The sequence below is a fragment of the Guyanagaster necrorhizus genome (genome assembly GCF_019112545.1).
Source record: "Guyanagaster necrorhizus MCA 3950 unplaced genomic scaffold BT62scaffold_18, whole genome shotgun sequence".
Taxonomy (NCBI): Eukaryota; Fungi; Basidiomycota; class Agaricomycetes; order Agaricales; family Physalacriaceae; genus Guyanagaster; species Guyanagaster necrorhizus.
In genome coordinates, this window is record NW_025064897.1 from 663516 (window position 1) to 689115 (window position 25600).

At 49.3% G+C, this 25600-nt stretch overlaps 9 protein-coding genes across 9 annotated transcripts; 6 read left to right on the forward strand and 3 right to left on the reverse strand.

The window, feature by feature from the left end:
• The first annotated feature begins 189 nt into the window (after positions 1 to 189).
• On the forward strand, positions 190 to 2031 carry BT62DRAFT_244520 (uncharacterized protein). The gene is made up of 6 exons (XM_043180198.1): positions 190 to 592; positions 655 to 803; positions 860 to 1009; positions 1059 to 1176; positions 1232 to 1312; positions 1364 to 2031. Exons 1-6 carry the CDS (start codon positions 484 to 486, stop codon positions 1843 to 1845), a joined length of 1089 nt encoding a protein of 362 aa, XP_043037952.1. The 5' UTR covers positions 190 to 483; the 3' UTR covers positions 1846 to 2031.
• On the reverse strand, positions 1941 to 3832 carry BT62DRAFT_971156 (argininosuccinate synthetase; the record flags this gene model as incomplete). The annotated part of the gene is made up of 9 exons (XM_043189007.1): positions 1941 to 2198; positions 2249 to 2349; positions 2398 to 3053; positions 3113 to 3222; positions 3280 to 3362; positions 3414 to 3479; positions 3530 to 3589; positions 3646 to 3725; positions 3784 to 3832. The coding sequence occupies 9 exons, from the start codon at positions 3830 to 3832 to the stop codon at positions 2126 to 2128; spliced, it is 1278 nt and encodes a 425-aa protein (XP_043037953.1). The 3' UTR covers positions 1941 to 2125.
• Positions 3833 to 3977: 145 nt separating this feature from the next.
• Positions 3978 to 9356, reverse strand: BT62DRAFT_952269 (uncharacterized protein). Its single transcript, XM_043188228.1, has 14 exons — positions 9035 to 9356; positions 8886 to 8982; positions 8761 to 8834; positions 8528 to 8711; positions 7065 to 8479; positions 6970 to 7010; positions 6827 to 6916; positions 6530 to 6763; positions 6106 to 6474; positions 5883 to 6058; positions 5572 to 5826; positions 4549 to 5521; positions 4335 to 4497; positions 3978 to 4284 (listed from the first exon to the last, which is right to left on the reverse strand). Exons 1-14 carry the CDS (start codon positions 9054 to 9056, stop codon positions 4085 to 4087), a joined length of 4293 nt encoding a protein of 1430 aa, XP_043037954.1. The 5' UTR covers positions 9057 to 9356; the 3' UTR covers positions 3978 to 4084.
• Positions 9357 to 10453: 1097 nt separating this feature from the next.
• Positions 10454 to 13280, forward strand: BT62DRAFT_1029728 (subtilisin-like protein; the record flags this gene model as incomplete). The annotated part of the gene is made up of 13 exons (XM_043178319.1): positions 10454 to 10701; positions 10761 to 11203; positions 11265 to 11353; positions 11401 to 11499; positions 11552 to 11613; positions 11660 to 11804; positions 11861 to 11952; positions 12001 to 12072; positions 12190 to 12348; positions 12408 to 12513; positions 12565 to 12712; positions 12777 to 12805; positions 12863 to 13280. 13 exons carry the CDS (start codon positions 10454 to 10456, stop codon positions 12917 to 12919), a joined length of 1749 nt encoding a protein of 582 aa, XP_043037955.1. The 3' UTR covers positions 12920 to 13280.
• A 734-nt stretch (positions 13281 to 14014) lies between these two features.
• BT62DRAFT_244773 (uncharacterized protein) lies at positions 14015 to 15502 on the forward strand. Its single transcript, XM_043180199.1, has 4 exons — positions 14015 to 14202; positions 14250 to 14312; positions 14365 to 14432; positions 14480 to 15502. Exons 2-4 carry the CDS (start codon positions 14280 to 14282, stop codon positions 15408 to 15410), a joined length of 1032 nt encoding a protein of 343 aa, XP_043037956.1. The 5' UTR covers positions 14015 to 14202; positions 14250 to 14279; the 3' UTR covers positions 15411 to 15502.
• Positions 15503 to 17523: 2021 nt separating this feature from the next.
• BT62DRAFT_1008117 (uncharacterized protein) lies at positions 17524 to 18239 on the reverse strand (the record flags this gene model as incomplete). Its single annotated transcript, XM_043177415.1, has 3 exons — positions 17524 to 17731; positions 17869 to 17941; positions 18002 to 18239. 3 exons carry the CDS (start codon positions 18237 to 18239, stop codon positions 17524 to 17526), a joined length of 519 nt encoding a protein of 172 aa, XP_043037957.1.
• Positions 18240 to 19034: 795 nt separating this feature from the next.
• Positions 19035 to 20164, forward strand: BT62DRAFT_934110 (uncharacterized protein). Its single transcript, XM_043186673.1, has 3 exons — positions 19035 to 19051; positions 19104 to 19599; positions 19663 to 20164. Exons 2-3 carry the CDS (start codon positions 19125 to 19127, stop codon positions 19737 to 19739), a joined length of 552 nt encoding a protein of 183 aa, XP_043037958.1. The 5' UTR covers positions 19035 to 19051; positions 19104 to 19124; the 3' UTR covers positions 19740 to 20164.
• Positions 19833 to 21757, forward strand: BT62DRAFT_244946 (uncharacterized protein). The gene is made up of 4 exons (XM_043180201.1): positions 19833 to 20912; positions 20960 to 21261; positions 21327 to 21461; positions 21518 to 21757. Exons 1-3 carry the CDS (start codon positions 19925 to 19927, stop codon positions 21405 to 21407), a joined length of 1371 nt encoding a protein of 456 aa, XP_043037959.1. The 5' UTR covers positions 19833 to 19924; the 3' UTR covers positions 21408 to 21461; positions 21518 to 21757.
• A 293-nt stretch (positions 21758 to 22050) lies between these two features.
• Positions 22051 to 24102, forward strand: BT62DRAFT_1077792 (uncharacterized protein; the record flags this gene model as incomplete). Its single annotated transcript, XM_043179335.1, has 1 exon — positions 22051 to 24102. The coding sequence occupies one exon, from the start codon at positions 22051 to 22053 to the stop codon at positions 24100 to 24102; it is 2052 nt and encodes a 683-aa protein (XP_043037960.1).
• Between the last annotated feature and the right edge of the window lie 1498 nt (positions 24103 to 25600).

Sequence of the window (25600 nt, forward strand, 5' to 3'; positions counted from 1 at the left end):
TATGTATTCATGTAGGTGTAAATAATCCCGGGACGATTTTAGTTATCCATTTGTGTGTAGTGTCACTGTATGGTGTATAGAAAGTTCTCTTTTTACATTTATACATCCCACGAGGCGTTGAACTACGGATGTTATAGATTGTCGGCAGCCAATGCAAGCATCAAGATTATTCACACAAATCTTTTTGGACGGAGAAGTCATAAAACTAAAGGTCAGGTGCGAGTATAACACAGAGCGTCTTTGGAAGTATCCGCAGATTATGGGGGTGAGATGGAAAGAAGGTATTTGGGACGCGTGCCAGCGCGTCACCGTGACCTCCCGAATTTTTCAATCGAAAACGTCACTTGGTTGTGGACCATCATGTCCCGCTAGTACTTTTCCTGGGTACTGCCACCGACGACTGTCCGCGACTGGTCCCGACCATGCCCTGTTCATGACGCCGGGCCTCTGCAAAAATTTCGTTCGACGCTGTCCTGATTTCTCATGCGCCTTCTGGGTCGTCTTTTTCCCCTGCAACAACCATTCCAAAGACGACACTTCAGCTCAACTTCACTTTTTCTTTCAAATTTATCACGGCCTCGCTTCCCATTCGGTGCGGCCTTTTGCTATCTTGTCACTCGTGGAGAAGAACTGAGATGGTGTGTTTTGTTGTAGCCATACGGAAGGACGTTTGGCACCCGGATCCCATCCTGGAGGAAGGAAAGGCATTCGCATTCAAAGATCTTACGTGGCTTTTGCGGCACGGTGCGAGACACCACCAAGTGCGCATTGAGCCGGATGGTTATGTGGCTGTTTCAGATATTGTGGGTTACAGTGGGTTTGGTTTGGTTTTTGCTCTTGTTAAACAATGCTTTCTTAGCTGTCCAACCCAAGATATGACCGATTTACCCCGGAAGGCATTCGAGAAATGGCAGAGATGGATACTAGAGAACGCATTCAACTTAAGGAGGAATATAACACCCACAGAACGAAGGTCTGGATTAGGGTTAGCGGGCACCATTCCATTCCGGTGAGTGACATTGTATCTATGTCCTGCTACTATTATTCACAGTTTCCAGTGGGTTCACCCTGGTGCCAAAAAGCTCGCTTCTTCTGCAACGACAGCATGGGACTCAATGGCATTGCCGTTTTCCCAGCTTTTTTACCTCACTACTAGAGAGGACTGGCGGACCATTCGTAAGCCTGAAATCTTCATTATCTGAGCTCATGAGTCTATTCTATGTGTTCGCAGGCACGGAAGGCATCAAGGCGGGGCATTCGTTCATCCATCTCAAGCAAGATATTCCTGACCACTACGGACTACGTTTAGGACGTATGTGTTACACTATCTACGCGTCTTCGGCCCGTCTAACGTTCTTCACAGACTCTTTCTCGCCAGTCGTGGTCGTCATTAACGCGTCTGTGGCCACAAGATTTGGCGTGTCATTCTACATCCATCCTTCTGGCGAGATCTTAACTACCGGTGATTCAAGTGGTTACATCGATCCCCAGACATTTCGTGCTGCTTTTGCCGTTCAGTGGGAGCACGAGAGTCTCGTCGGTCACTATGAGCCCTGGCTGCGCCCTCGTGATCCTCAAAAGCGAAAAGAATTACGACATCTGATTCCAGACAAAAACAAGCAACGCTTTAGAAAGCGTCCCACTCTTCATTACCCTCCTATCCAGGTACCAACGCGCACCAAAGTCGATGTTATCCTCCCCAGGAGCAAGGGCAAGGATGCTGCAGAATCACCTCCGTCTCCTTCCGCGAACGTCATTTTGCAGCCACAGTATCAGATAGATATCCACCGATCGCGACCTGTTCCTCCTCACATGCAAGACTCTGCCATTGCAATGAAGGGCTAATCCTCGTTGGTAGCAGAGTCTCATTCCGCTTCACCCCGGGTTCGTCGCTCAACAGAAGGCTGCCGTCATTCGCCAGATCCTGTCATTAGGATGGCCAGCATACGGCTCCGTACCTTCCAGAGGCCATAGCCCTTCGCGTCACATTCCTTGAACGCATCTGACTTGAACATCAGACTCGTCACTAGGAATTCTATTGTATTCGACGTAGAATTCTGACGCAGCAAAAACAATCAAAAGTAGGAAACTGTAGGATTTTAAGAGGGGTGCTGCAGTTATTAATCTACACACGACTACCGTACACATCTTCAGGCGTGACACCGGCTTGTCCCTTCCTCAAGTTGGCCTGGGCCCATCTAATAGACAACTTAGCACTTAATGATTAGAGTGTATGGACAGGACGTACTTTTTGATTCGGATTGACTCTATCTGAATGAAACCGGTAGTGTCCGTTGGCTCGAAGCCACCCATCTCATCCATAGACGACTGTTGTTCATCATACAGACCCTGTGTTCTTGTCAGATCGGAAGTTCTGCTACAATCAAGATCTCTCACCTCGGGGCTCTCCCGGCCTTCAATGACCACATTACCCTTGTATAACTTGAGCCTGACGAGGCCGTTGACGGTCCTCTGACTTGAAGGAATAGAGCTGGTGATAAACTCCCTCTCTGGGGTGAAAAAGTGACCGTTGTACAAGATGCGACTGAACTCGATCGTCACAAACTGGTCCCTTAAGGCACGGACATTCCTGTCGAGGGTCAGACCCTCAAGGTCGACGTGAGCAGCCCGAAGAATAGTGGCCCCGGGAGACTCGTAGCATCCGCGAGACTTGACACCGATGAACCTGTTCTCAACAATATCGATCCTTCCCACACCGTGCTTCCTTCCGAGTGCGTTGAGGGCGAGGAAGATCTCTACGGGATCTGTGTATGTCTTGCCTCCGGCGACATCGACTTTTATTGGGAGACCAGCCTTGAATTCGATGGTTAGGCGCTCGGGGGTCTCTGGTGCAGCTTCGGGGGCAGTGGTGAGCTTCCACATGTCAGCAGGCGGAGTCGTGTTGGGGTCCTCAAGAATACCGGCCTCGTAAGAGATATGGAAAAGGTTCTCATCCGTCGACCAGGGTTTGGCGGTCGTTTGGGTGACGGGGATGGACATTTCAGCCGCGTACGCGAGCAAGGCTTGACGGCCCGCAAATCGGTGGTAGAATTCTTCGAAAAGAGAAGAAGTATTAGTTTTCTCGCAAATTGCTTAGCCCAGGAGAACGCACCAGGAATTCGCCAGGGTGCGATGACCTTGATGTCGGGTTTGAGACCATAGAATGCCAGCTCGAAACGGACTTGGTCGTTTCCCTTTCCGGTGCATCCATGAGAAACAAAACTGAAGAGATCAGAAGGTGAGACAGGATAGGAATATACAATTCGGAGGCCTACTTACTCGCAGCCTTCTCGTTCAGCAACGGCAATCATCCCACGAGCAATGACGGGACGAGCAAGTGAGGTACCAAGGAGGTATACATTCTATAACCAAATAATCAACATATTGGTTGATAGCAGAGAATCGACACTTACTTCGTAGATACAGTTGGCTTGGACTGCAGGATAAATCAATTCGGTCACAAATTCACGTTTCAAGTCCTGACGAAATCGAGTCAGTAGAAGAATCAAATATCTTCAATGGCACACACTTCCAAAAAGAACTTTTTCGCCCCGACTTTGAGGGCCTTTTTCTCCGCCGCGGCGAAATCCTGCGCCAAGGTATTGCAAGATCAGTTTCGGGAATGAACAAAACAGTAAAACGGACCTCTTCCTGACCAACGTCGGCCATGAACGCATACACTTCATATCCCTGCTCAATCAACCAAGCAAGGATGCATGAAGTATCTGTTCGTGGGCATCATTACAATGACCGGAAAGGAGAATAGCAACCATCGCTACATACCAAGCCCTCCAGAGTACGCAAGCAAGACTTTTCCAGACTTTGCAGACATCGTGAAGGTTCAGATAGATAGATGAGGAGATCAAGATTTCGAGTCAGACTGACAATTGCAAATCAAGATTCAAACTCCAATGTCGGCCGAAAAGGTCGCCACGTGAAGAGAAGTATGATATGACGTCACGCGTACATCGCATCAAAAAGTCAGAAAAAGAATTATGCTGTTCTATGCAATACATCGAAATATAGGGTGATGGGCTTTGTATACAATGCTACTGTAAATCAGAAGGTGAAAATTTATTACTAATTATTCCGACTCTGCTGTGGAATTGTTAACACTTGCTGGCCCTTCCTCCACCGCGTCCTGATCATGGTTCCGCAAACGCATCTCTACCAAAAACTCCTTGTCTCGTATGCTTTGGGACCAAGACGATAGAAGATCCATAGACAGAAATGCTGACCTAGAAGAAGCCGCGACAATAAAGATCGCGGGATATAAGTGGGCGACTGAAACGGAATATCAACAGCAGGTCCTCAAGGTAATGAAATGAACCCACAGATGAATTTGTCGTTCACTGGGACAGAAGGAAAGAAGTGGCGTAGTATCGTAAACAGCAGCCCAGGTAAAACAATCATGCCAAGAAGGCCCGCAGTGACGGGGGCGATGACTTCCTTTGTCGCACTGACAGGATCTGGATGAGTCCAACCATTATGTGAAATCTGCGAAAGACAGAGTTAGGAAGGAACTCGAAGGACGTCGACATCACGTACAAGATCAATTCCCCTGGCTATGCGGCCTCGAGGTTGCATTCTATGTGCATATAGCCCAATCTTAACATAAAGCAACCCGAGCGCCCATTCATCCACAATACGAATGGTCGGCGAAAGAGTAGGATCCAGACCCAAGCGAATAGGCAGAATCACGTATAGGTCGATGGCGAGCGCAACGAGGGTAGGAATCACCATACCCAGGAATAGCGTCATATAGGATATCTTCGCAGACCATAGCAATCCACGCTTGACAACCAACATCCACAAGTCGGCACGAGGGCCGTCACCGCCTCTTCGCTGTCGACGTTTATCCAAGCGGTCAATCGCCTTTCCAACAAGATAACAGCCCCAGAGCAAATAGAATCCAATGATAAGAGAGTAGCCATCATGAACATCTTCCGCAACAAAAAGTCCGAAGAAGCGCCGCCCAAGCGCTATCGGAAGGGCAACCAAGACACCGAGTGACAAGGCGCCAGTGACCCACAAAACGGCAACGAATGTAAAGATCCGTCTACGGAAATTGGGGGGAATGTATACCACCATATAATCATCTCTGATCTGGTGCTTGGCCTTCAAAGCTTCCGAATTTTGTATCGTGATCAATCTCTCCGCTCGTTCATCGATGGGATTACCACGTTCATCAACAACGGCAGTGGCACCGATATCTTTTGGAAGTGCGATGCTATCAGTGGCCGGGACTCGCCTAAATGAGCCATCAGACTTGGCTGTTGGGTCCACAAAGAAAGATTTCGAGGTAAACATAGATTTCAATGACCATTTGGCAGGTGTCACCTCTTCGGTGGGATATCGACCACCAAAAAAGTAAGAAGTCAAACGGAATTGACGAGCCAGGAATTGCCAAATAATAGTCACCAGCCTCTTGATACCTTTTCGCGGACGGAAGTAGTGCATCGTATATGGCAAGACCAAGTGAAGAAACAGTAGGTCGATGGGCACTTTGGACAGCGGTTGCCTAAACGAAACAATTAGACCAAGAAACTAAGTAATAGCACGCAGACGAGCCTATTTTTCCACCGGAAAGGTAAAACGGTTTTACTGCCAATGAAATACAGCGCAGAAGCACTGGCCACGGTACAAAGAACTACAACGGAATACATGATTGCGCTGATGAAAATCTTCCGCAGTTGAGTGATTGTTGACCGGTCAAGAATATCCCGTATCGGGTGCGAGTTTTGGTCTTGAGGATCTTTAACGAACCACATCGCGCCGGATCGCATGATACTTCTGCATCCGGACAGTAAAACTGCAAAGGAATACCTAGAGAACGATAGATCTTGAATGAGAAGACCAAAGCAAAGTATAAGAACACCGACATGAACATCGTTCCGGCGACCCAGTGATAGAACATGGCAGTCATTGGAGCCTGGTAAAGAAACAGAGTGCGATTGGCAAGGTTGGATCCAGAGAAGAACCAAATGGCACAGAGGTCAAGAACGACACCGCACCCGAGCGGGAAAAGCGCCAATTCAATGAAAATGAAGGCCGCGACCTAGAGAAAGATGAGCCAAGCTCATGGCCATCCTGATCACTACCCACCTTGACAACAAGGAGGTGTTGTCTGAAAGCACTTTTCACAGACCGACCTGCCTCCTTGTTTCCGATAGCAAGCAAATGAACGTAGACAGAAACCATCAGAGCAACCACTGCATATCCAAAGATGATAGCAGAGGCCCTTTCCGTTGAACCGTGACCGAGAGCGATGTCTGTCCACCAATCGCAGAATCGGACGGCCAAAAGTCTAACTTCTTTACCGAGGGCAGCAAAGGAAGGCTCAAACATTTCTATTGTGCCAGCCTTCAATTGGTCAAGCATAGAAAATGTAGACGTGGGCTCCTGAGAGGTAGTGTTAGACGATGCGGATATCCACGGGAAAAACATGTCAGAGGCATTGACAGCACGATGATACTGGGAACACTAGCATCAATATAAGTAACCAACAGTACTTTATAATGTGACTTACAAAGGTTACAATAGCCTCACTCGTTCGGCCGAGTCCATCGCGACCCACAATTGCCTTGGCAAAGAACAAAACGCCAATCAAAATCAAATCCAACAGCCCACGTCCCACAGTCAAGTACTGCGGGAAGATAACTTCGCTAATGACATAGACAATTGTGTCTACAACAGGATCAGTCAACAATCGGATAGCACGGATAGGAAGGTGGAGTATTTGAAGGAAACGGCGGGGATCCAGCTGTGGTTGGGAAGAATGTCATAGAAAGTTCAACAATTCAACAACTTTAAAATCCAGACATACCGATAGCAACAGAGTAGACTTTCCAACTGTAAAAGGGGCCAAAATACCTACAACGATTGCGGCGTCGAGAACGAACATCATAAGGGTAGCCTGAGGGACGGATAAATAACGCTTATGACACTAAATAACCCGAAAGTACGCACATTTTGGAGGACAGTGTGGAAGGGACCCCTCATGCCAATGGCTGAAATGGTAGTACATATGAGAGAAAGACAGCATTGAGGAAACAACAACCTACCTTCTAGAGCTCCTTCCATGTCATCATCGGCATTTGCTTCTATATCGTCACCAAGTCCAGCTGCCATTGCGGCATCTTGTACGATATCCGGTGCTTGGTTAGCGACGTCAAGGACTGGCGCAACAGGAGGAGCAACCTCCAGCACCTGACCACCGTCAGGGACATCTTGATCTTCATCCTCAATGCCGTATTCATCCCCTTCCTCCTCTTCCTCCACCTCTTCCTCCTCCTCAAGCTCTTCAACCTGTGGTGGTGTGTCCTCTTCACCCGGAAAGTACCTCGCCATCAAAGCTCTTTGCTCAGCTTCAAACTCACGATCGTGCTCTGAACTATCAAAATATCCTGGCGGTGGATCTTCGTCGACACCGAAATCTTCGGGAGCCCGATAGGTGGCTAGACCCGGCGACGCAAGAGGTGTCGAATGCAGTGGGGAAGATGGACCAGAGCTCGGCAGGACTGTGTTAGGCAGAGGAGGTCGTCGGAATGATGTTGATGGCACGTCTGACGGTCCAGGCGTGGGAGGTGAATTGAGTGAGAACGGTATGGGCTCCGCCGGAGGCTGCAGGACAACAGGAGGGAAAGGAGACGAGGAGGACGACGATGAAGAAGAGGCCGATGATGAAGAACCTGCACGCTGACCAGAACTAGGAGAAACGGTGAACGTGAACTCTGGCAACCATAGTGGATCATTTGTAGCATCAGAATATGCGAGTGCATTATCCTCGCTATTTCGTTCTGCCTCCCTTCGAGACATACGAGCTGTTTGTAGCCGCCGCGAGAAAGCACGATGCTGTTTTCGTCGCTTTGCATGTTCACGTTCGCGGTTTTTCTCTTCATCTTCCGTGCACTGTTGCCTTGTCGTTTCGCGAGAAGATTCGGTCCCATCATCATCGTCATGTGGCCTCTCCCGACGCGAAGGAAGTTCCAAGGGGGTTCTTCCGTGATTTCTCCCCTCTCCTACGACGTGACCGTTCGCGCCCTGCATAGCTCGCATCGCATCGTAAGCCCTTACCGCATCCACCTGACGCTGTGCGAGAGCCAACCTATTACGCTGTTGTTCTATCACGGCAACGATAGGTGGCTGGGGTGGCTGGGGCGGGTTGTCTTGTTGTACAGCTGGCAGTCTTTCCTCTGGCATAGGTAACTCCTCCTCGTCGAACACACCAGGTCTTGCGTTTTGAGAAATCCACTCCCGTAACAGGAATATAGCCACGAATGTCACAACGATCATCGAAGCTATTATTTGGCCAGTAAATATGTCTGAGGATAGAGCCAACCAGACTGGATGGGTTGATATTTCTCCAAGTAGGGTCTGAGACGGTGGTCTCGCTGCATCAGGGTGAATGTTGTAGTAGAAGGGATTAATAGTAGTGCCGCTCTCAGGCGGAGGTTCTCTATCACTAATGTACCAGGCACTATGAGAATATAAGTTAGTGTATGCGTCAAATACATAAAATACGCACGTCAGCTCTCCGATTGTGAAACAGATCCTCCAAGTCCAGACGGTCACCCACGGGAGCACCGCGAGCCATACCAAAGCAACTACAACTGCTCTCACCGCAAATAACAGTGCGAACAGGGCTTGCTGAGCTAATCGTCTCAGAAGAAGAGCCGGCGGTAATCTTGGCGGCATGTCCGCTGCATACACTGGACAAAAAGTCAGATGGACAAGAAGAGTACGGGGCGGAACACCCACCCTTTGTGAAAGAGTAGGAGTGCTTGCAGACATCACAAGTCTTTTTCTTGCTATGAGACAGCCATGTTGTCAGGCTACACCTCTAGTCAGTACTGATCTCTCTGAACTGTTCCTAGAACACACACCAGTCCTGGTGAATATACCGGATAGTTCCTGAGCATTTGCAAGGATGGAATAATGGTTGATCAGGTTCAGCGGGAGCGCTGCATATACGGCAGGTATCTTGATATGAGGTATCATCACTAAGCGCTCGCATGGACCAAAAATGTCATACCTTGCTCTTCCGCCTCCTGCATTGTGGAAAGATAAGTTCAGTTAAGAACTATCGGTGTGTTGAAACTTCGGATAGGTAAAATGGTGGTGAAGAGCAAAAGCGAAAGACAGATGTACGCGGTGTAAAGCGGCAAGCTGTTGCGTGACGGTGTGTGACGGCAGGCGTGACAGACGCTTGACTGTCACGGTACTTATCTAGTCCGCCCCCGAAGGCTTGCAAATTCACCTGAACTGTAGATATTCTTTTCAGCGCCATCGACTCGCATGCCTGATAGTCCTATCGTCGAAAGTATGACTCCTACTTCAAGTCCCGCCACCACGGCCACCGGTTACTATGTACCATATTTTACCTGGTACTAATGACGCAATTTTCTTGGTCGGCCAGCACCGAGGGCGCAAGAAATGGTGAATTTTAAACAATAACAATACTTTAGCCGATTTCCAGATACTAGAACCACGCAGAACGCTAAAGTCAGTGCCTTGGTTGATCTGTAGTCTGATGAACTAGCCTACTTCCGCCCGCAAAGCCCACCATGGTCGAATGGCTTATGGATAGCACCCGCCGATCTAGTGAGCACATTGAAGCTGGAAGGAACACAGGCCCATGCTCATTGAAACCATTCACCTTCTCTGTTCTAGAGAATTTTCTTTCAGACAACTTTTTAGGTCCGCAGCATGCACTCAGATTATCACACACTGGCGCCGTACGCCCTCTTTCACCATGTATATGAACCCTACAGCGCCGCAAGGTCCAACCCGATGAATTTGACAGGGATCACTCTCCTCTTCATGCGCTGTAACCGTTGCGCTAGCAAATCGGTCATTTCCAGACGAGAAGCTGAGAACACCAGTCATTTACCCATCAGTCAAGGATTCGCGAACATGACGGCGTCGAGTTAGCGTCAAGACCAAAGGCCGTAATCATAATCAGGTAGGTGTGGTGCTCTTATGCTAGAGTGATACGATAGAAGTCAAAAAGATACCATCAATTTCGGACGGAACGTGAGTTTCTTGATTCTTTTGTTAGAGGGAGAAGATGCTAGTAAACTAAATTGGAGTACTAGTGCTTCATCAAGGACATACTCAGCTTGAACCCCGATATGACGGTACAATAAAGCGAGCCGCTGAGCCCTCGGCGTCCAGGGAACAACCTTATCGAATTTTCGGACGAATTGCATCGCGCTTCTGCACCAACAATAACGTGCTTTCTCCGACTGTCTCGTCAGAATCTGAAATCTTTGACGTGGAGGATGAACGAATGATGGTTGCTGCAACGTGCTCGGACGAAGTCATGGGGCCATTCTTCTCTTAATTACGGCTGGGAGATACCGGAGATTCCATTCTGCGACTGTCGGGAACGTTTTAAATAGCTGGACAAAGCAGTTGAACGAATCAGCCGGACTTTGGGTAGCCTTTAGCCATGTTCTGGTCTTCCGCCCTCGTTTTGGGTCTCACGCATCTCTGTCTTTCGACGCCACTCACATCCAAGCGTTTGGATACCGACGATCTACTGGAAAAGCACTCTTGGGCTGAAGTTCCTCGAGGCTGGGAGTGGGTCAACAAACCCGACCCAGAAAGCATTATCCAACTACGCATCGGTCTCAAGCAAGACAGGGTGGATGAGTTGATTTCGTCCTTATACGAAGTTAGTACACCTAATCATAATCGGTAAGCATCTTTTCTTAGAACTTTGATATCATATTCATATTCACGATTCTCGAACCAAGTTATGGCAAGCATCTGTCCAAAGAGGAAGTTGATGTCCTCGTCGCTCCTCATCCTGATTCTGTTGAAGCGGTTGAGTCCTGGCTCCTTCATCATGGCGTCGACCCCACCGACGCGACTTTCCGTTCGAGCAGCGGTTCATGGATCTCCGTTCTGGTTTCTGTGTCCAAAGCCGAGCAAATGCTTGGAACGGAATATGGTCTATACCACCATCCTCAATCGTCGTCTTATGTTGTGCGAACTTTGAGCTACTCCCTTCCTCGAGAACTCCATCAGGCTATCAGCGTCGTGTCTCCGACAACCTATTTCGGCACACTTCGTAGCATGAGGGCTACTAGTTTTGTGGAGGCCGATATCAGCGACCAAGTAGCTGACATTTCTGCAACCGTGCCTAGCAGCTGTGCATCTAGGATAACTATCGCGTGTCTACAAGCGTTGTATAATAGTGCGTTGATATGTCTCGTCATCTCTGCATAATTGATTGAGCCGCAATCGTCATGAATCAGCCTCCGGTTACATACCTTCTGCCACCGATAGCAACAGTCTTGGTGTTGTTGGATACCTCGGCGAATACGCTAACCGGAATGATCTGCAGGTTTATCACACCATTTTATCATTCAATGCCTTACTGATTATTCCCAGACATTCCTTACGAGATACCGAACTGACGCAGTGGGAACCGCGTTTGAGACGATTACGGTCAACAATGGTGAAGATGACCAAAGTGAGCCCGGTGTCGAGGCGAGTAGCACTTTGTACAAGGAACTGCCTCTCGCTCACTTTGGCATGCCAGGCCAACTTGGATATTCAATATACAGTTGGACTGTCGTACCCTACGCCTAACATCTATTACAGGTCAGTTCTCTTCCAACCAGTTCTTCGTATCTTACCCCTTCCGAAGCACGGGCGGCTCCCCTCCCTTCAATCCGGACAGCGAAACCATCACTGACACCAACGAGCCTTATCTAGATTGGCTTAACTACATCCTTGCCAACGATACAATCCCGCAGACTTTCACCACATCGTACGGTGACGACGAACAGACTGTTCGTCTTCCCCAAAAGATAACTCTTTGTCCCAGGACTCATGGGTACCATAACAGGTGCCTTACGACTACGCTGTCAGTGTGTGCAATCTCTTCGCTGAACTCGGCGCCCGTGGAAGTACGGTCTTCTTTTCCAGCGGCGACTCCGGGTATGTTGCACCAGTCACTAAGTACTACCGGCGACTTAAACTAGTTAGTGTTGGTGGTGGCGACTGTCTTATGAACGATGGAACCAATACAACTCTATTCCAACCCGCATTTCCAGCCAGGTATGTTTATCGTCCTTCTGCAATGCTTCTGAGCACTGATATTTGTATGATGCAGCTGCCCCTAGTCTGTTCCTTTCCTTTCCTCTCAAGCGTTCATTTTTAAGCAAGCAATTACAGTGTAACTGCTGTAGGTGGCACCACTGGCAACTCGCCCGAAGTTGGTGTCAGCTTTTCTGGCGGAGGATTCTCACGCTACTTTGGCATTCCGTCTTATCAAGCCGACGTTGTCGCTGGATACGTGTCATCCCTTGGGAGCGAGTACAGCGGACTGTACAAGTACGCGTTGTCCTCGCTTGAACCGTCTTCCTTCTGGCGTTCATCGTTACCCTTTCTAGTACCTCTGGACGTGCATACCCCGATTTAGCTGCACAAGGAACCAGCTTTTCAGTCATTGTCGGCGGCCAGACGTATTCCGTTGGGGGTACCAGCGCTAGTTCTCCTGTTTGCGTATTTCTCTCTAGTGTTGTGCTGTGCATTGACTATCAATACCAGACCATGGCCGGTATCTTCACCCTACTGAATGACTATCGTCTTGCCAATAACCAGTCTTCTCTTGGATTTATCAATCCCCTTATATATGCCAACTCGGGCGGTTTCAACGACATTACGTCTGGTTCCAATCCTGGTTGTGATACTAATGGTGGGCTTTTACCATTTCAAGTCTCATCACCGATTACATACTCAATAACCTATAACCTCATCAGGCTTTACGGCGGTTACTGGCTGGGATCCTGTAATTTTTCTTCGTCATCTCTTTCATTTTCATCATACTTAACATTGTTATCATCAGGTTACTGGCCTGGGAACTCCGGACTTTGTGAAGCTTCAGGCAATTGTGAGAGCTTGAGATAGCTGCCTTTCAGGTACATAGGCGATTGACGAGATACTTTGACGAATTCTTCCACGAATGACAAATTGAGGGTATTTGGATGCCTAGAGTGCGCGTATATAGAGACGATACCATAGAGCAAAATGTTTGCCGACGTGGCATTCGCAGTCATGACTTGATGAATAAGATGGTCAGCTGGAGATCCTTGGACTGCTGAATAATATGGTATAGGAAACGTCCGATACGTAACAATCAAAGTTGAAATGGCTGTTGTTTCAGCCTATAGTGGTAGAAATTGTCACAGTGGACACTTACATTTTACTACAGATGACGCCTTTGGCATGTAGCATGAAAAAGGCTTGGGATATCATGTGGCGTATCATTGGAAGAAGCGGACAAGCAATCCTTGCCGTGTCAATAGTGGCAATCGGAGTATGAATTGGATGCAATGCCGGCTACCGGCTTAGCAGGAATGCTCGGCAAATTCCTCAGAATGGAGACAATTGCGTCTGACTGTTGACCCTCATCCTCTGCCCACAACGTTTCAGAGCACTACCTCGCGCATAGACATTCTTCTCTCCCTTACAATATTCCGTAGTGCCGTGCGTACCTGTGCTCTAACAAGGCTCTTCGGTGACAAGCTGTCTCGCAACAGACAATAATGAATCGTTTAAGTCGGGATATCTCAGAGCATGCCAAGCGCTTAAGAGCTGATGTTGTTCGGCGCAAGACATCTGATACCGACACATCTGTCCCTCCTACAACCGTCCGGCGTCGGAAATCTCGTTCACCTTCGAGGAGTAGGACGAGAGCTGATCCCTTCGTGCTATCGTCTTCGGGAGCTGTCAAAAAAAAGAAATCTCCAAACCCTGCTGCTTCCAACGAAACCACCATGGTGGCAGAGGATGTGCCTGACCATGGTCATCGAATGAAATCCGGCATTCCAAAGGCTTCCGGCACATATTCGCGCTCTTCCAGCGTTGTGCCAACGACCTCGACGAGTCACCGTAGTAGGAAAGAGAAAGAAGGGGACCGTGATGAGGACCATTCGCACCACTCCTTGTCTGAGAGGGGCGGTGACCAGAAAGGCGTTATGTATTCAGGACCGTTGGCGATGGCTGAGTTTGAACGGATGAAGAGAGAAATTGATCAGCTGAAGAAGACCGTTCACGACAACAAGAAGAACATCAAGAAGCAGAAAGAGGTGAGTACTTGTCTCGACATCTGTGACGTCCTCAAACCGGCATGTTCCCAGACGATACAGAACCTCAAGACTGAATTGGACTCAGGAAAGCTTGTGCGTTCGTCACTTTTCAATATTTTGAAATGCCATTTTAACTTCCAGTAGGCTAGGAAAAGCCAAGAGGCTCAGTTGGAGATGCTGAAGACAAAATCGCAGCAGAAAGACGAAGTAAATGTACCTACTTCCAAATCTGATTGTGATCTAACCTCCTTCTCTCCAGATTCTCAATGCTATCGAGACTAGCCTTCAATGTCAGATATGTATGGAACTACTCTTTAAACCTTATGCGTGCGTGTTCTCCCATGTCTATACATTACGTTCTAACATCCTTGTAGTCTGTCGCCTTGTGGTCACATCCTCTGCCTGTCATGCCTACAAGAGTGGTTTCGCAAAGCTCCGCCTTCTGCTGAAGATATGGAGATCGACGAGGACATCAATGATCCAGAATTTATCATTCATCGTCAGAAATCATGCCCTTGTTGTCGTGCCGTGATATTTGATCGACCCGTTCCTGTGTTCCTCGTCAAATCAGTTACATCCATGTTGATAAAGGCCAAAGGACCTGGACATACCGCGGCAAGCCCACTTTGGCGCACGGACGGTACATCCTTGGCGGTTTCAGATGATGTCTGGAAGGGTATTTTTCCAGATGACGCTTACGAAGAGGAGGAAGAGGAGGAATATGACTACGATGATGAGGTGGTTCGGTGGTTCACAGCCCCATATGATGATTCTGATGAATACGAGAGCTACGGCAGTGACGAGGACGAGTCGATGGGTGAATTAGAAGACGATACCGATAACACTCCGTATGTCCCTGCCATCTGGGAACCTCCCACAGTCTACTATCGCGCACGGACACGCCACAGTTTGGAGTTTACTCACATGATGCGTCGAGGATGCACACGCGAGATGATTCACACCTACGGGATGACTTACACGCACGAAGAGGGCCTTGTTGCCCACGTCTATACGCTGGATCCAGATGCCGAGGTCATACCATACCGAGCAGATGATACACAGAACATTATTCGCATTTTCTTGGGATGGAATGTTGTACTCGAGCCTCGTGATCACGGACATGGTTTTCTGAACCAGTTACTAATCGACTACCGCGAACATCCAGAGAGATTCTCCACACATCGTCTAGATGGCACATTGGACATCAAGAAGCTGGTGAGGGAAGATGATATCCAAGCCATGTCAGATGATAACACGACGGACTCGGAGTATTGGCATGATAATCGGATAGACTCGGATTTCTAAGGTAGAATGAAGATATAATTGTACACATGCTGTAAACTAATCTGTACCTTTCATGCACGTTGATGCTTGGGTCAGTTTACTTGACTGTTAGTGGTCAATTGCTTTTGGCCTTTGGTTCGCTGTCTTAGGTTCTCCGCCAGTGATACATCTTGATATCTTCGTCCGCCGATGGTGCATACGGGAAATGAAGTCTCATATCTTAAATGTATGTACCCGTACTCTCACTACAGTTGGGACAAGTAAGCCTATCCCTATGAGAAATAAAAATAGTGTCGACGGCTTATGTATTCGTCGGGCTTCGAGGAGCAGTAAAGCGCTAGCGTTGAGGCTTAGATCTCGGGCCTCAGACCTCATGTGCTGCCAATCTAACCACTATCTTAAGGTACAGTCGACTCACTTTCTAGCGGTAATCCCAGTATTCCGCGATATCATGCCTTACCACAAAAAGTAAGTACTTACCACCGAACAAGAACTTTGGAAGACTTCACAGCAAATGTACTAGTGCGCACTTTTAACTCAGGCTACAAGGCCTTGACCCTTCAACTTTTCGACATCCGTCAATTATAATTTCTGACGATGACACGGCAGTCAAATTGGAACCCAATTTTTTGCTTGCGTTCTCAGAAAGTGGCATGCACACCATCAGCCACGTTGCGCTTTGGCTCTAGTGTCTCGACAACTTCCGCGTATCAATGGAGGATAATTATTAGATACAATTCTTGCAGAAACTCATGATTAATGGGAGGGGTGATGAGGGACATCCAATGGATACGACATCTTACTCGATCGCACTCACGGCCGGGTAAAACATGCCATGACTTCTTCCTAGCATGAAGGTCCTGAGAGCTTTTAAGTTTTGGATGCATGCATGGGGATACAAATACACATGAATGTCAGGCCTGGGAGGGGATTATGCCTTCCCTGCCACGGGCATTTACGATCGCAATACACTGTAGAATGGCCATTGGCTAGGCTTGTCGGTTGGTTGCAAAATCTTACGACTACATTTTTGTTTCACCGAGGTGCGGGATAGTAACAGCCGTTGATTTGATAGATACTTAGAGCCTACGCAGTACTCGTTGAACACAAGATCACGGTTTGATATGGAAGGGGCGCAAAGTACTTGCGGTGCAATTCATTTCGGCAAACAAGTCTTACACCATGTTCTGGTCGGAGGCCAGTGGAACTGAGATGTACCGGAATATAAATGGAGGAAGGAAATGTACAAAAGTTTTCAGTAAACTCGGCCGCAAGGGTTGCAAGGACATTCGGACATACGATGATATTGACAAGCATCTGAAGGTTTATTGATCCAGCTCAGATGGAGAACAAATGAACACCATGACCTTATGAGACATCCGCAAACTCCTGCATCAACGTCCATTTTTGATGTTCTGCAATTGAGCGAGGCACGAGCGGTGCCATTTCAGAACAGGATTTGTGTACGTGAGCAAGAGACGATCAAGCCTCTCACAACCTCGAGGCCTCATTCACCGGTGCGAGAAATACTGACATGGAACTTGCATACAGCAATCAACCTCATAAATTGTGCCATCCCTGGGCCGCAGTCTCATACTGTAATTCACATGCCATCATAGGATGTAGGAAGACGTTTATTTGGGGGAAAGTACCTATATGAGGCTTATTATTCGAAATTCCTCTAGGTTTCGGGCTCGAAGGCTGCGTTGTATTAAATATAGATGTTCAAGGTAGGCGTGGTTACGCCGATCGGCATGGTGTGACGAGGTCAAGGAGGTTCGAATACACCTTAAGTACTTATGTCCGAATTGCTCAATGGTGGCAAAGAGCGCCCGTCTCTGATCTGGAAGTAGTTGTAGGTTCTGGGTCGGTCCTCTTCACAAACAAGTGATGGAAAAATTGCAGTAGGTTGAGAATGGCAATGCCGAAGGAAGAGGGCGGTTGATAGGTACGCGCCATTTCCATTGAATAGGGCTGAAGATCACATCACGTGGTTCCGATTTTCGCCTCTCGATCGATATTGATGGACCTTCAGAAGCTTCAGGGTGGACCTGGGTGAGTATTTTCCGCCGTAGGCATGTTTAGTTCTTCATGTACTATTTATAAACTTGACATACCAGTGGAGGTAGATATTCTACGGTCGCGGCGCAGCTTGGAAAGAAATCCAGGGTTTGGCTCCATTTGCAAGAGCAAAGTATTCGTAAATGGTGGTGGGCGTACCGGCCTCGAGTAATCCACGTTCAGGAGTCCAAGAATGTGACTTGCTATTCAGACTTGGACTCGAACCAGTCCCACCGCGAGTCGATAGACTGTCATCAGCCGAGCTGGAAAGTGGCTCGACTCTAGTTCAGACTCGTGTCTGTCTCAAAGATTTTTTTTTTCCTCCGAGTCGATGTAAGAATATTTTATTGGCATTTGGGAGGTTCGACATAATTTGAAAAGAAAACATTTACAAAGTATGATGCCACCAGTTGCTAACAGACGTCTTACAGCTGGTATCGGTCCGCCTCTGAGTCGAGGAAGGAAGTTACTTTTATTAGTCGTCGTGGCTCCTAAGTAGAAACGTAATGACGTCCGAACTACAGCGAATAATCTACTAAGTGATGACAAACTGCCACAGGACCGAGCCTGTCCCAGGCTCTGCCGCTTTGGTAAAGCCCCCTCATGGCCTCGGCGATGGGGAGGTGAGAAATATGGTAGAAGAACAACACAGATGAAGGTGCCGTAGCACAGACAACCCTCCATCGTTGCAGCGTGAAGGCATTGCGATGTAATGATATGAATAAATTGGGAGGGGGGAAACGTCCTAGTAGTAAGAAGCGTCACAGCCTCCATTTTCTCCTCGGGCATCATCCAGATATTTTCTTGCACCATCCATAGAAATACGTTCTCTCTGAGCACGGCATGATACACTCAGAGGCCATCCGAAGAGGAGGGGGGGCAACCACGATTATCGATGATAGAGTCAAGACTATTCGATCGAACAGGCGCACATCAGTGCTGCTGGCAAATATCTCTAAGGGCAGTTGGCTTATTCCTCTTTTTCTCCTTCCCGGGTAGCCTCGTGCTCTACGGCACAATGAATAAACCGCGTGCCAAGAAGATTTATCCTCCAATCCGTCCAGACCACATCATGCTGTGTCTTGGCAGTTGTTCTGGTCTTCCGTTGGTTTGACCACGATTTGCGTTCTATCAGGGAAGTCTCGCAAAGCCACCATAACGAATATGAGTGCGAAAACATACAAAATAATGTCTCTAAGGACTCTGGTCTGTTTCCTTCTCAGGGACAGTGACCAAAATAAAATTTCCTCCTCCTAACTTTGTTAGCGACGGCGGAGAACAAACCGCTCGTAGGTCGGTGGGAAATACTTTCATCTCGCATTACCGTGGCCAGAAACGATGTTGAGATTGGAAGTTCGAGTTAGAGGGAGACGAAGAACTTGTAGAAGATACTTACCTGATGATGAGCAAAGGCGAACTGATCAAATGGTGCCGTATCTTCATGGTAGTCTAGACCTATTGCATGTTTCTTTGCGCGAGTTTGTTTTTAGGACGAGTTGGAACAGAGATGTTCGTGCCTGAAATTTTTTTGGTGTAAACATATTCATTCGGGATCAAAAAGAAACGAAGGCATCTATACAATTTCAGCTATGATCTTTCCACTATCGAAGATATGGTCATTTTAATGACACCCATCACTAACAGAGGCCTCACATATTCTTATTCATTCCATTCATGCGCAATCAGAAAACCCCAGGAAGCTCAGCTCACACACCTTATGGATGTCTTGATTGGATCATTCCTCTCGAGCCCGATAACCTTTCCCAAAACCTGATCCCTCAATCTGCCCATGGGTGCTTAGAAACAGTACAAGAAACACTGGCAGTACCTACTTGGAGATCAACTCCGCCTGGTATTCCAAGCTCCTGGACCGGAGCGTGGATCCCTGAACCCGGAGGCACAGGAAGGGCCGCAAGTCCACCGAAGGGACCGTATACCCTTCAAGTTTCCCTTCTCCGTATACACTTGGGGAGATCACGATCACGCACCACTGAGCAAAGCAAATATCGTCATCCTACCATCGACAGCCTGCGAATCCAAGTTCTTCTTCCAATGCGTCTGACCGAAAAAGTCGAGGATGACGTCGCCGCCTTTCCCGTCGGCGATTTTGAGTGTTTCTGCTGCGAAGTCTTGGGTTTTGTAGTTGATTCTGCGGGTGGCGCCGTTAGGAATGGAGAGGAGCCAGTTGCCCTAGGTGGGAGAGGGAACTTGCCTTCTCGTCAGAGTGTACCCGTGTTGTTCAGCCCGAAGGCTTTGATCTGTGGTGGGAGTAGTAGGCTTTTTAAATGAATAGATGAGTTGACATACTTTGTTTGGCAAGAAGCTGGCATTCGCCGCTTTATTGTCTTTGATCAGGATGACTCTGATGGTTGCTGAGGAGGTAAGTAGATGACTACATACTGTTTCGAGAGGGTTTGTGAGATTATGAAGAACTTGGGGAGAAAGCGGCAAAAATTTATGAAATTCCCGATCGCATGCATGACGTCACGCGTCACCCCATCCCTCCTTGTCTTCATACCACCACCACCAACATCGTCTCGTCGTCCTTTTCTCTCGTTAACCCAACCTTGCCCATGCACAACCTCAAACGCGCGGGCTCCAACCCCGCCGGCCCCGCCCCCACCGCCAAAAAATCCCGACCCCTGTACGAAACGCCTTTCCCGAACCCGTCCAGCGATAGCTTAGCGTACAAGCTCCCTTCGAGCGTCCCCAAGGACACGGGAAAGTTATCACCTGTGCCTGTAGTTCGCAGGACGAGCTCGAGGAACTTGAAGGAGAATAGGGTCGGGAGGAAGTCCAAGTCCAGGTCCAAGGGCGTACTGGAGAGCTCTTTCCCCATCGATGCAGATATCATTCCTATTCACTTTCCCAAGCGTACGTTGTCGGACAAGTACCCAGTGAATGTACAACTCCTACCGCTACAGTCCCAGCCGACGACAACCTCTCCCCAGTTCCAGCAGCTCGAGTTTGAGAGGGGACGACGTCCTTCTGAGCCGGCGCCTCCCCGTACGCATATCTCTTTCCTTGACTCGGATATCAAAAAACCGGGAAACGTCGAATTCAGTATTCCTTCTTCCAAGGTGGATTTCAATCGGCCGCCGTCACAGTTGTCGCTCTACGATGGGATGTTTGCAGATGTTCAATTCGTGTCGACTCCTTTCCGGTTCGCTAGGAACCTGGGTGAAGGGACGGTCGGCCCGCGTCTGTTGTCGAAGCCGTTGAGCGACACGGATACGGATGAGGAAGGGGAGGGGGATATCATGAGTCCGTTTAAGCTTTTGAAGAGGTCGTTGCAGAAGAAGCGCCAGATGTCTGCGGGGTATATGAGTCCCGACGAAGAAGAGACTGAGTGGATCACTGATTCATTGATCTCGCCGCCTACGAGGGCAGATGTGGAGATGGCTGATCCTGAGCCGGACATTGCAGAGTTGTTGTCTTTGGATAGCTTGATTTTGGGTTATGGTGCGCATATATGGGCCTTGATATCCATTTTTTTGATGTTGTTATAGAAGAAGACAGGCCGGGGCCTGTACGCACGCGTTCGCTTGATTCTGCAGCGTTGTCGCTAGCGCCGATGAAAACTGCGACGACTAGGAGGACTCGGAGCGGGAGTGTTCTGCAGAATGCGAATACGAATGATGTGACTGTTGGGCAGGGCGGGGCGGTTACTCAGTGGGCGAGCAGAAACATCTTGGCGCCGCCACCTGTTGTGGGGAGGCCGTCAGCGCCTGTTGGAAGGAAAGGCGTCTTGGCGCATCGGAGAGGGAACACGGTTGGTGGAGATGGAGACGACGAGTATTCGGAGGACGAGGTGCGCTCTTGTTCACCTGATCCGTGTTTCTTACCCGTCTCTTAGCTCGAAGCGCTGACGTTCAGCACTCCGGAAGACGATCTGCCGCTTCCTCGTCCTCGCGTACGCCGGGCGAGGGTGAGGGATGGGCAGATGAAGATGTATAAACACCCAGCTGTGGAAGGGGAAGAGGCCGGGATGGAAGAAGACGACGAGTTGCTGTTGGTGAGTGCCCTTTGGGGGAGTGCGTGATGCTGATTTTTTTTGGTTTGTGCAGAAATAAGTAGTTTTTCTGGTGCGCTATTGAAATTGGGACTTTTTTGGTTTTTTTTTTTGCTCTGGCTTGGATTGTTGCTTTGGCCTGACTGCACTGGAACTGTATTGACTAGGCTCTTTGGACTGGCTTGAAAGTGTAATTGTAACTCTGTGGCTTGAATGTATGTTTTTAAGAAATGGACAATTTTGTACTTGTTGAGAGACTGAGGTAGTGAGCGCTTGAGCCTTAATGCAGACGTCGAGTCCGCTCGTCGAAGAAAAGAACACTATAGTATAGCGGCAAGTGAGTGGGAGTTGGGATTAGAAAAAATTGGGGAGGTAAATCCTGGGACTGGCTGTGAAGGTTCCAAGAGAAGGATGTGTCCAAGAAAGTACCCAACAAGGATGTGTCCGACTCGGAGGAATCACGGCAGAGAAGTTGAGTTTGAGTGGCAGCGCCACATACGTGTCGGTACGGTCCGGCGGGCCGAAGCCACGTCATAACAGGTCGATTTATCAACACCCAAGGTCTGAAATTAGCGGTGACCACCGAGGATGGTGGTAAACAAGAAAACGCAAGTCGCGCCTCCGATGGCATCGCGCACCAACTCATCACAACCTCTCCCGCGTAAAAAAGCACCTGCGTCTCCACCTACGCCTCCACCGCCCGTCGAGCCGAATTCAAAGAAGAAAGAACGAAAAGCTAGAGCCAAGTCGAAGAAAGGATCACTGCTGTCATGGACTGACGGGGTGCTGTTGGTGTTGTTGATGGTGTTTGTGGGGTATGCGCTGAGGGTGTGTCCGAGTGATTATGGCCTCCAAGACCCGGTGTGTTGGGGGCTGGCTCGGTACCGGGCGAATGTGGTGGATGTGTACTTGGTAGGGCCTGTTAAGCGTGTTGCAGGGCATCCGAGTGTGCGGCCCGTGGTGACGAGGGTGGAGCCTGTGGTGGAGAAGGGCGGGGAGGCGGTGCGGAGGGCGGTGCGGGAGGCGGGCGGGTTTGTGGAGCCGAGGTATGAGGCGTACGTGAAACCGTACGTGGATCGGGGTGTGTCGTACCTGCAGAGGGCGTACGCTGGGATGTCGCCATACCTGCAGAGGGCGTACGTGTTTGGCCGACCGCGGGTTGTTGGGGCGTATGGGGTCTGTGCGCGGAAGCTGGGCGAGCTGAGGAAGCGGTTTGTCGATCCCCATGTGGGCGTGCTCTGGACAAAGGTGGTCGAATTGAGTCGAGGGGGACCGCTGCCGAGTGAGACACCGACATTCGAGTCAACGACGCCTGAGCCAACACCGACGCTGCCATCTGCAGAGCCAACACCTATTGAAGAGCCAGTATCCATGACAACCACGGAACAGCCGACGTCTTCGTCCGAGCCAGTGCCGTCGCCTGACCCAATTGAAGATCCAGTTACGGCATCGTCGTCCGAAACAGTGTCGCCAGCACCATCCAAAGAACCAGTTGTTCTCGAAGAGCCGACCCCTGACCCGCCAGTGCCCACTCCCGACGAGTCTGACGACTTTCTAGCAGACCTCGACATCGACTTTGATGCCGTCACCACATCCGTCCCTAGCACCACCACCACCACCTCCTCCGTCACACCTCCTACAGAAACCTCCAGAGACCACGCTGCCGTCGCCTCAAAACGCGCCAACATAACTGCCCGTCACGCCTCTTGGGCATCCCAACTCGATGCCCTCGCTGCCTCCCGCGCCGCCACAGTACGCAAAAACCTGTCACGTATCCGTAGTCGAGCAGCTGCCGTCCTCTTTGGACAGGCCACCGAAGACGACGACACAGACTTTGTAGACGGCGTGCATGTCAGCAAGCTCCTCGATGTCTTTCTCGACCAAGCAGAGAAGCTCGTGGGCGGCCTAGAGCGCTGGTGGAAGAAGGAGTCCAAAGACGCGGACAATCAAGAGAGGGCTGGAAAGGTTGTTGCACGCGTCGAAGAAAAGCTCGACGCTCTCGTCCGCGAGATGGGTCAGCGTGTCGAGAACTGGGCTGCCCGTGTGAGGGAGGACGAGGTCAGAGAGTGCGTCGTCGCCAGTCGCGAGGTCAAGGCCCTTGCAGAAAAGGCTCAGGCAAACTTGGGTTTGGACTATGCCTGGTTGGAAGATGTCACCTACGAGGACTGGCAGCGCTATCACGACTTGATGAGAGGTCCGTCTTTGTTCTCTATAATCCACCCTCGTGCTCACCAAAAAAAAACCAAAAACTCAGTCTACAACGACTTTGATACACAGATCCGCCAAATCCAGAATAACACCCATGTCAGGCCTCTCGGCGACACCGTCCTCATCGCCCTCGAGGCAAAGCAGCATGATATGCAGGATGCCATCACCCGTTTCGTCTCCCGCGTAGCTAGGGTCCGCGACGACATGAAGCCCGATCTCGACGCGTTGTTGATGGGCAAGTCCAAGGAGCAGGTCGAGCAGGCGTTTGAGCAGGCACAGCCGAAACTCAAAGTCGGCGCCAAGAAACACAGTATGCCCGTAGCACCGCAGATCCCCAAACCGAAAGATCAAGTCAAGATCTTGCCTGTCGGTGAGCCTCTGGTAGGTGAGATGACAGAGGAGGAGGTCAGAGAAGCCACCAGAGAATTGTAGTTGGATTTATATATCTTCGTTCTCGTTGATCCTTGTAGTATTAGTCGTCCCCTTTTGCTTCTTACAATGCATTCTACATCTTCCGGGCGGACATTGTCTTGGGCTTTGAACAGTTTGCAGCCCGGTGGGTCTCTTTCTCCTCTTATTTTTTCTGATATACCCTCTACATTGAAAAACATCCCATTGATGTGCTGCCTCACCGGGCCGATTTTTACCACCCGCTCTGGTTTCGGACCGCTGCCATTGGTAGAGTCGCTCGCATGTTCGGTTCCAGAATTTGCATCTCCATCTGTACGAGCTCTCATTCTCCTTCAGCTCATCGACTCTGGCCTGCACAGTCTGACTCTTCTCCAGATTGTTGCTTCACTTTCCTCATGCTGTCGAGTTCGATACTCTTCCGATTTCGCTGCGACTTCATCTCGGGCTTGTCCACAAAATTCAGGCTGCAATCTTCCATTGGCCTGAAAGTTAACCTGGAACAGCTTCTTTCATACCTTTCATGTTGTGCGACGCGACTTGGATTCTTTTACATCAGTCTTCGCGAGGGAAACCGAGCGAACTTTTTTTCCTGCGTCCAGTTAAATCCGCATACTATGCGCTTAGACTGCATTGATGAGATGAGGTGATATAGAGCGAATCACGGCCTTTCTTCATATACTTGTATCAGTACTAAGTTGGATAGCTACCAGAAGCCACGATAGAAGTGCTCGAGTCACGCTGTCGCTGTCGCCGAAATCCAAATCATACGAACTGGACCTTTTTTTTTTTTTGACACTTGAAAGATTCCCCCGTTTCCTGGCCATGGGGATGGATGCGACCCAACTTCTCGCAAAGATCCTCCCAACCTGTACCTGACATGTTTCGAAATCGCAGTTTCAATTGCATGGGTTTTTATTGTGCGGTCATAGGACTTGTGTAACTTTTTTTTAATGTAACAGTTCAGTGAAATTCGGCTCGCGGGAGATGCACCCTTGCACCCTTGACTTACGTCCAGGGCTGTACCTCGCAAGGGGGGGGTGGGGGTTTAGATGGTCTTCTATTCTCATTATACCTCCGTTCGGCTGTGGAGGAACCATACCTGTATGTAAGCCCGCTCAAATCTATTGGCACCTTTCTCTTCTGCCGCGAACATCTCTATTCAACCTCAATTTTACCATTCCAAGTGCACTGCAAGGGAGGGAGGGAGGGGGGAACAGTGGCGGCACACTTTTACTTCTTCCGTGTCCAGGTGTGGCGCCGAAGAAGAAGGGAAATATGACTACGCTCGTCAAGATCACTTACCTTGACTGCGCATAAAAAGGCAAGTAATTGATCGCAGGGAAGACGGATTTGCTCTAGGGACAACGCCTCGTGCCTGACAGCGCGGCACCGACTTGGAGGTGGCGACGTGAAATGGACCCCCCTCCTTTATTAAAAATAACTTGACAGGACCGCTTGAAATTAGATACTATTAACACTATTAACAGTGCCCCACGATGAAACCTCCCCCCTCCTCGAA

Coding starts and splice junctions, on each gene's coding strand:
- BT62DRAFT_244520 (XM_043180198.1), top strand. CDS start 484: ATGCGCCTTCTGGGTCGTCTTTTTCCCCTGCAACAACCATTCCAAAGA. Junction 1,010..1,058: donor GCGGGCACCATTCCATTCCG/GTGAGTGACATT, acceptor CACAGTTTCCAG/TGGGTTCACCCTGGTGCCAA. Junction 1,177..1,231: donor AGAGGACTGGCGGACCATTC/GTAAGCCTGAAA, acceptor ATGTGTTCGCAG/GCACGGAAGGCATCAAGGCG.
- BT62DRAFT_952269 (XM_043188228.1), bottom strand. CDS start 9,056: ATGCAGGAGGCGGAAGAGCAAG. Junction 6,475..6,529: donor GTGAGGCTATTGTAACCTTT/GTAAGTCACATT, acceptor TAGTGTTCCCAG/TATCATCGTGCTGTCAATGC. Junction 5,827..5,882: donor GTCGCCGGAACGATGTTCAT/GTCGGTGTTCTT, acceptor ATCGTTCTCTAG/GTATTCCTTTGCAGTTTTAC.
- BT62DRAFT_244773 (XM_043180199.1), top strand. CDS start 14,280: ATGCTGAAGACAAAATCGCAGCAGAAAGACGAA. Junction 14,313..14,364: donor AATCGCAGCAGAAAGACGAA/GTAAATGTACCT, acceptor CCTTCTCTCCAG/ATTCTCAATGCTATCGAGAC. Junction 14,433..14,479: donor CTACTCTTTAAACCTTATGC/GTGCGTGTTCTC, acceptor ACATCCTTGTAG/TCTGTCGCCTTGTGGTCACA.
- BT62DRAFT_934110 (XM_043186673.1), top strand. CDS start 19,125: ATGCGCAATCAGAAAACCCCAGGAAGCTCAGCTCACACACCTTATGGA. Junction 19,600..19,662: donor CTTGGGTTTTGTAGTTGATT/CTGCGGGTGGCG, acceptor GAGGGAACTTGC/CTTCTCGTCAGAGTGTACCC.
- BT62DRAFT_244946 (XM_043180201.1), top strand. CDS start 19,925: ATGCATGACGTCACGCGTCACCCCATCCCTCCTTGTCTTCATACCACC. Junction 20,913..20,959: donor TAGCTTGATTTTGGGTTATG/GTGCGCATATAT, acceptor ATGTTGTTATAG/AAGAAGACAGGCCGGGGCCT. Junction 21,262..21,326: donor ACGAGTATTCGGAGGACGAG/GTGCGCTCTTGT, acceptor GCTGACGTTCAG/CACTCCGGAAGACGATCTGC.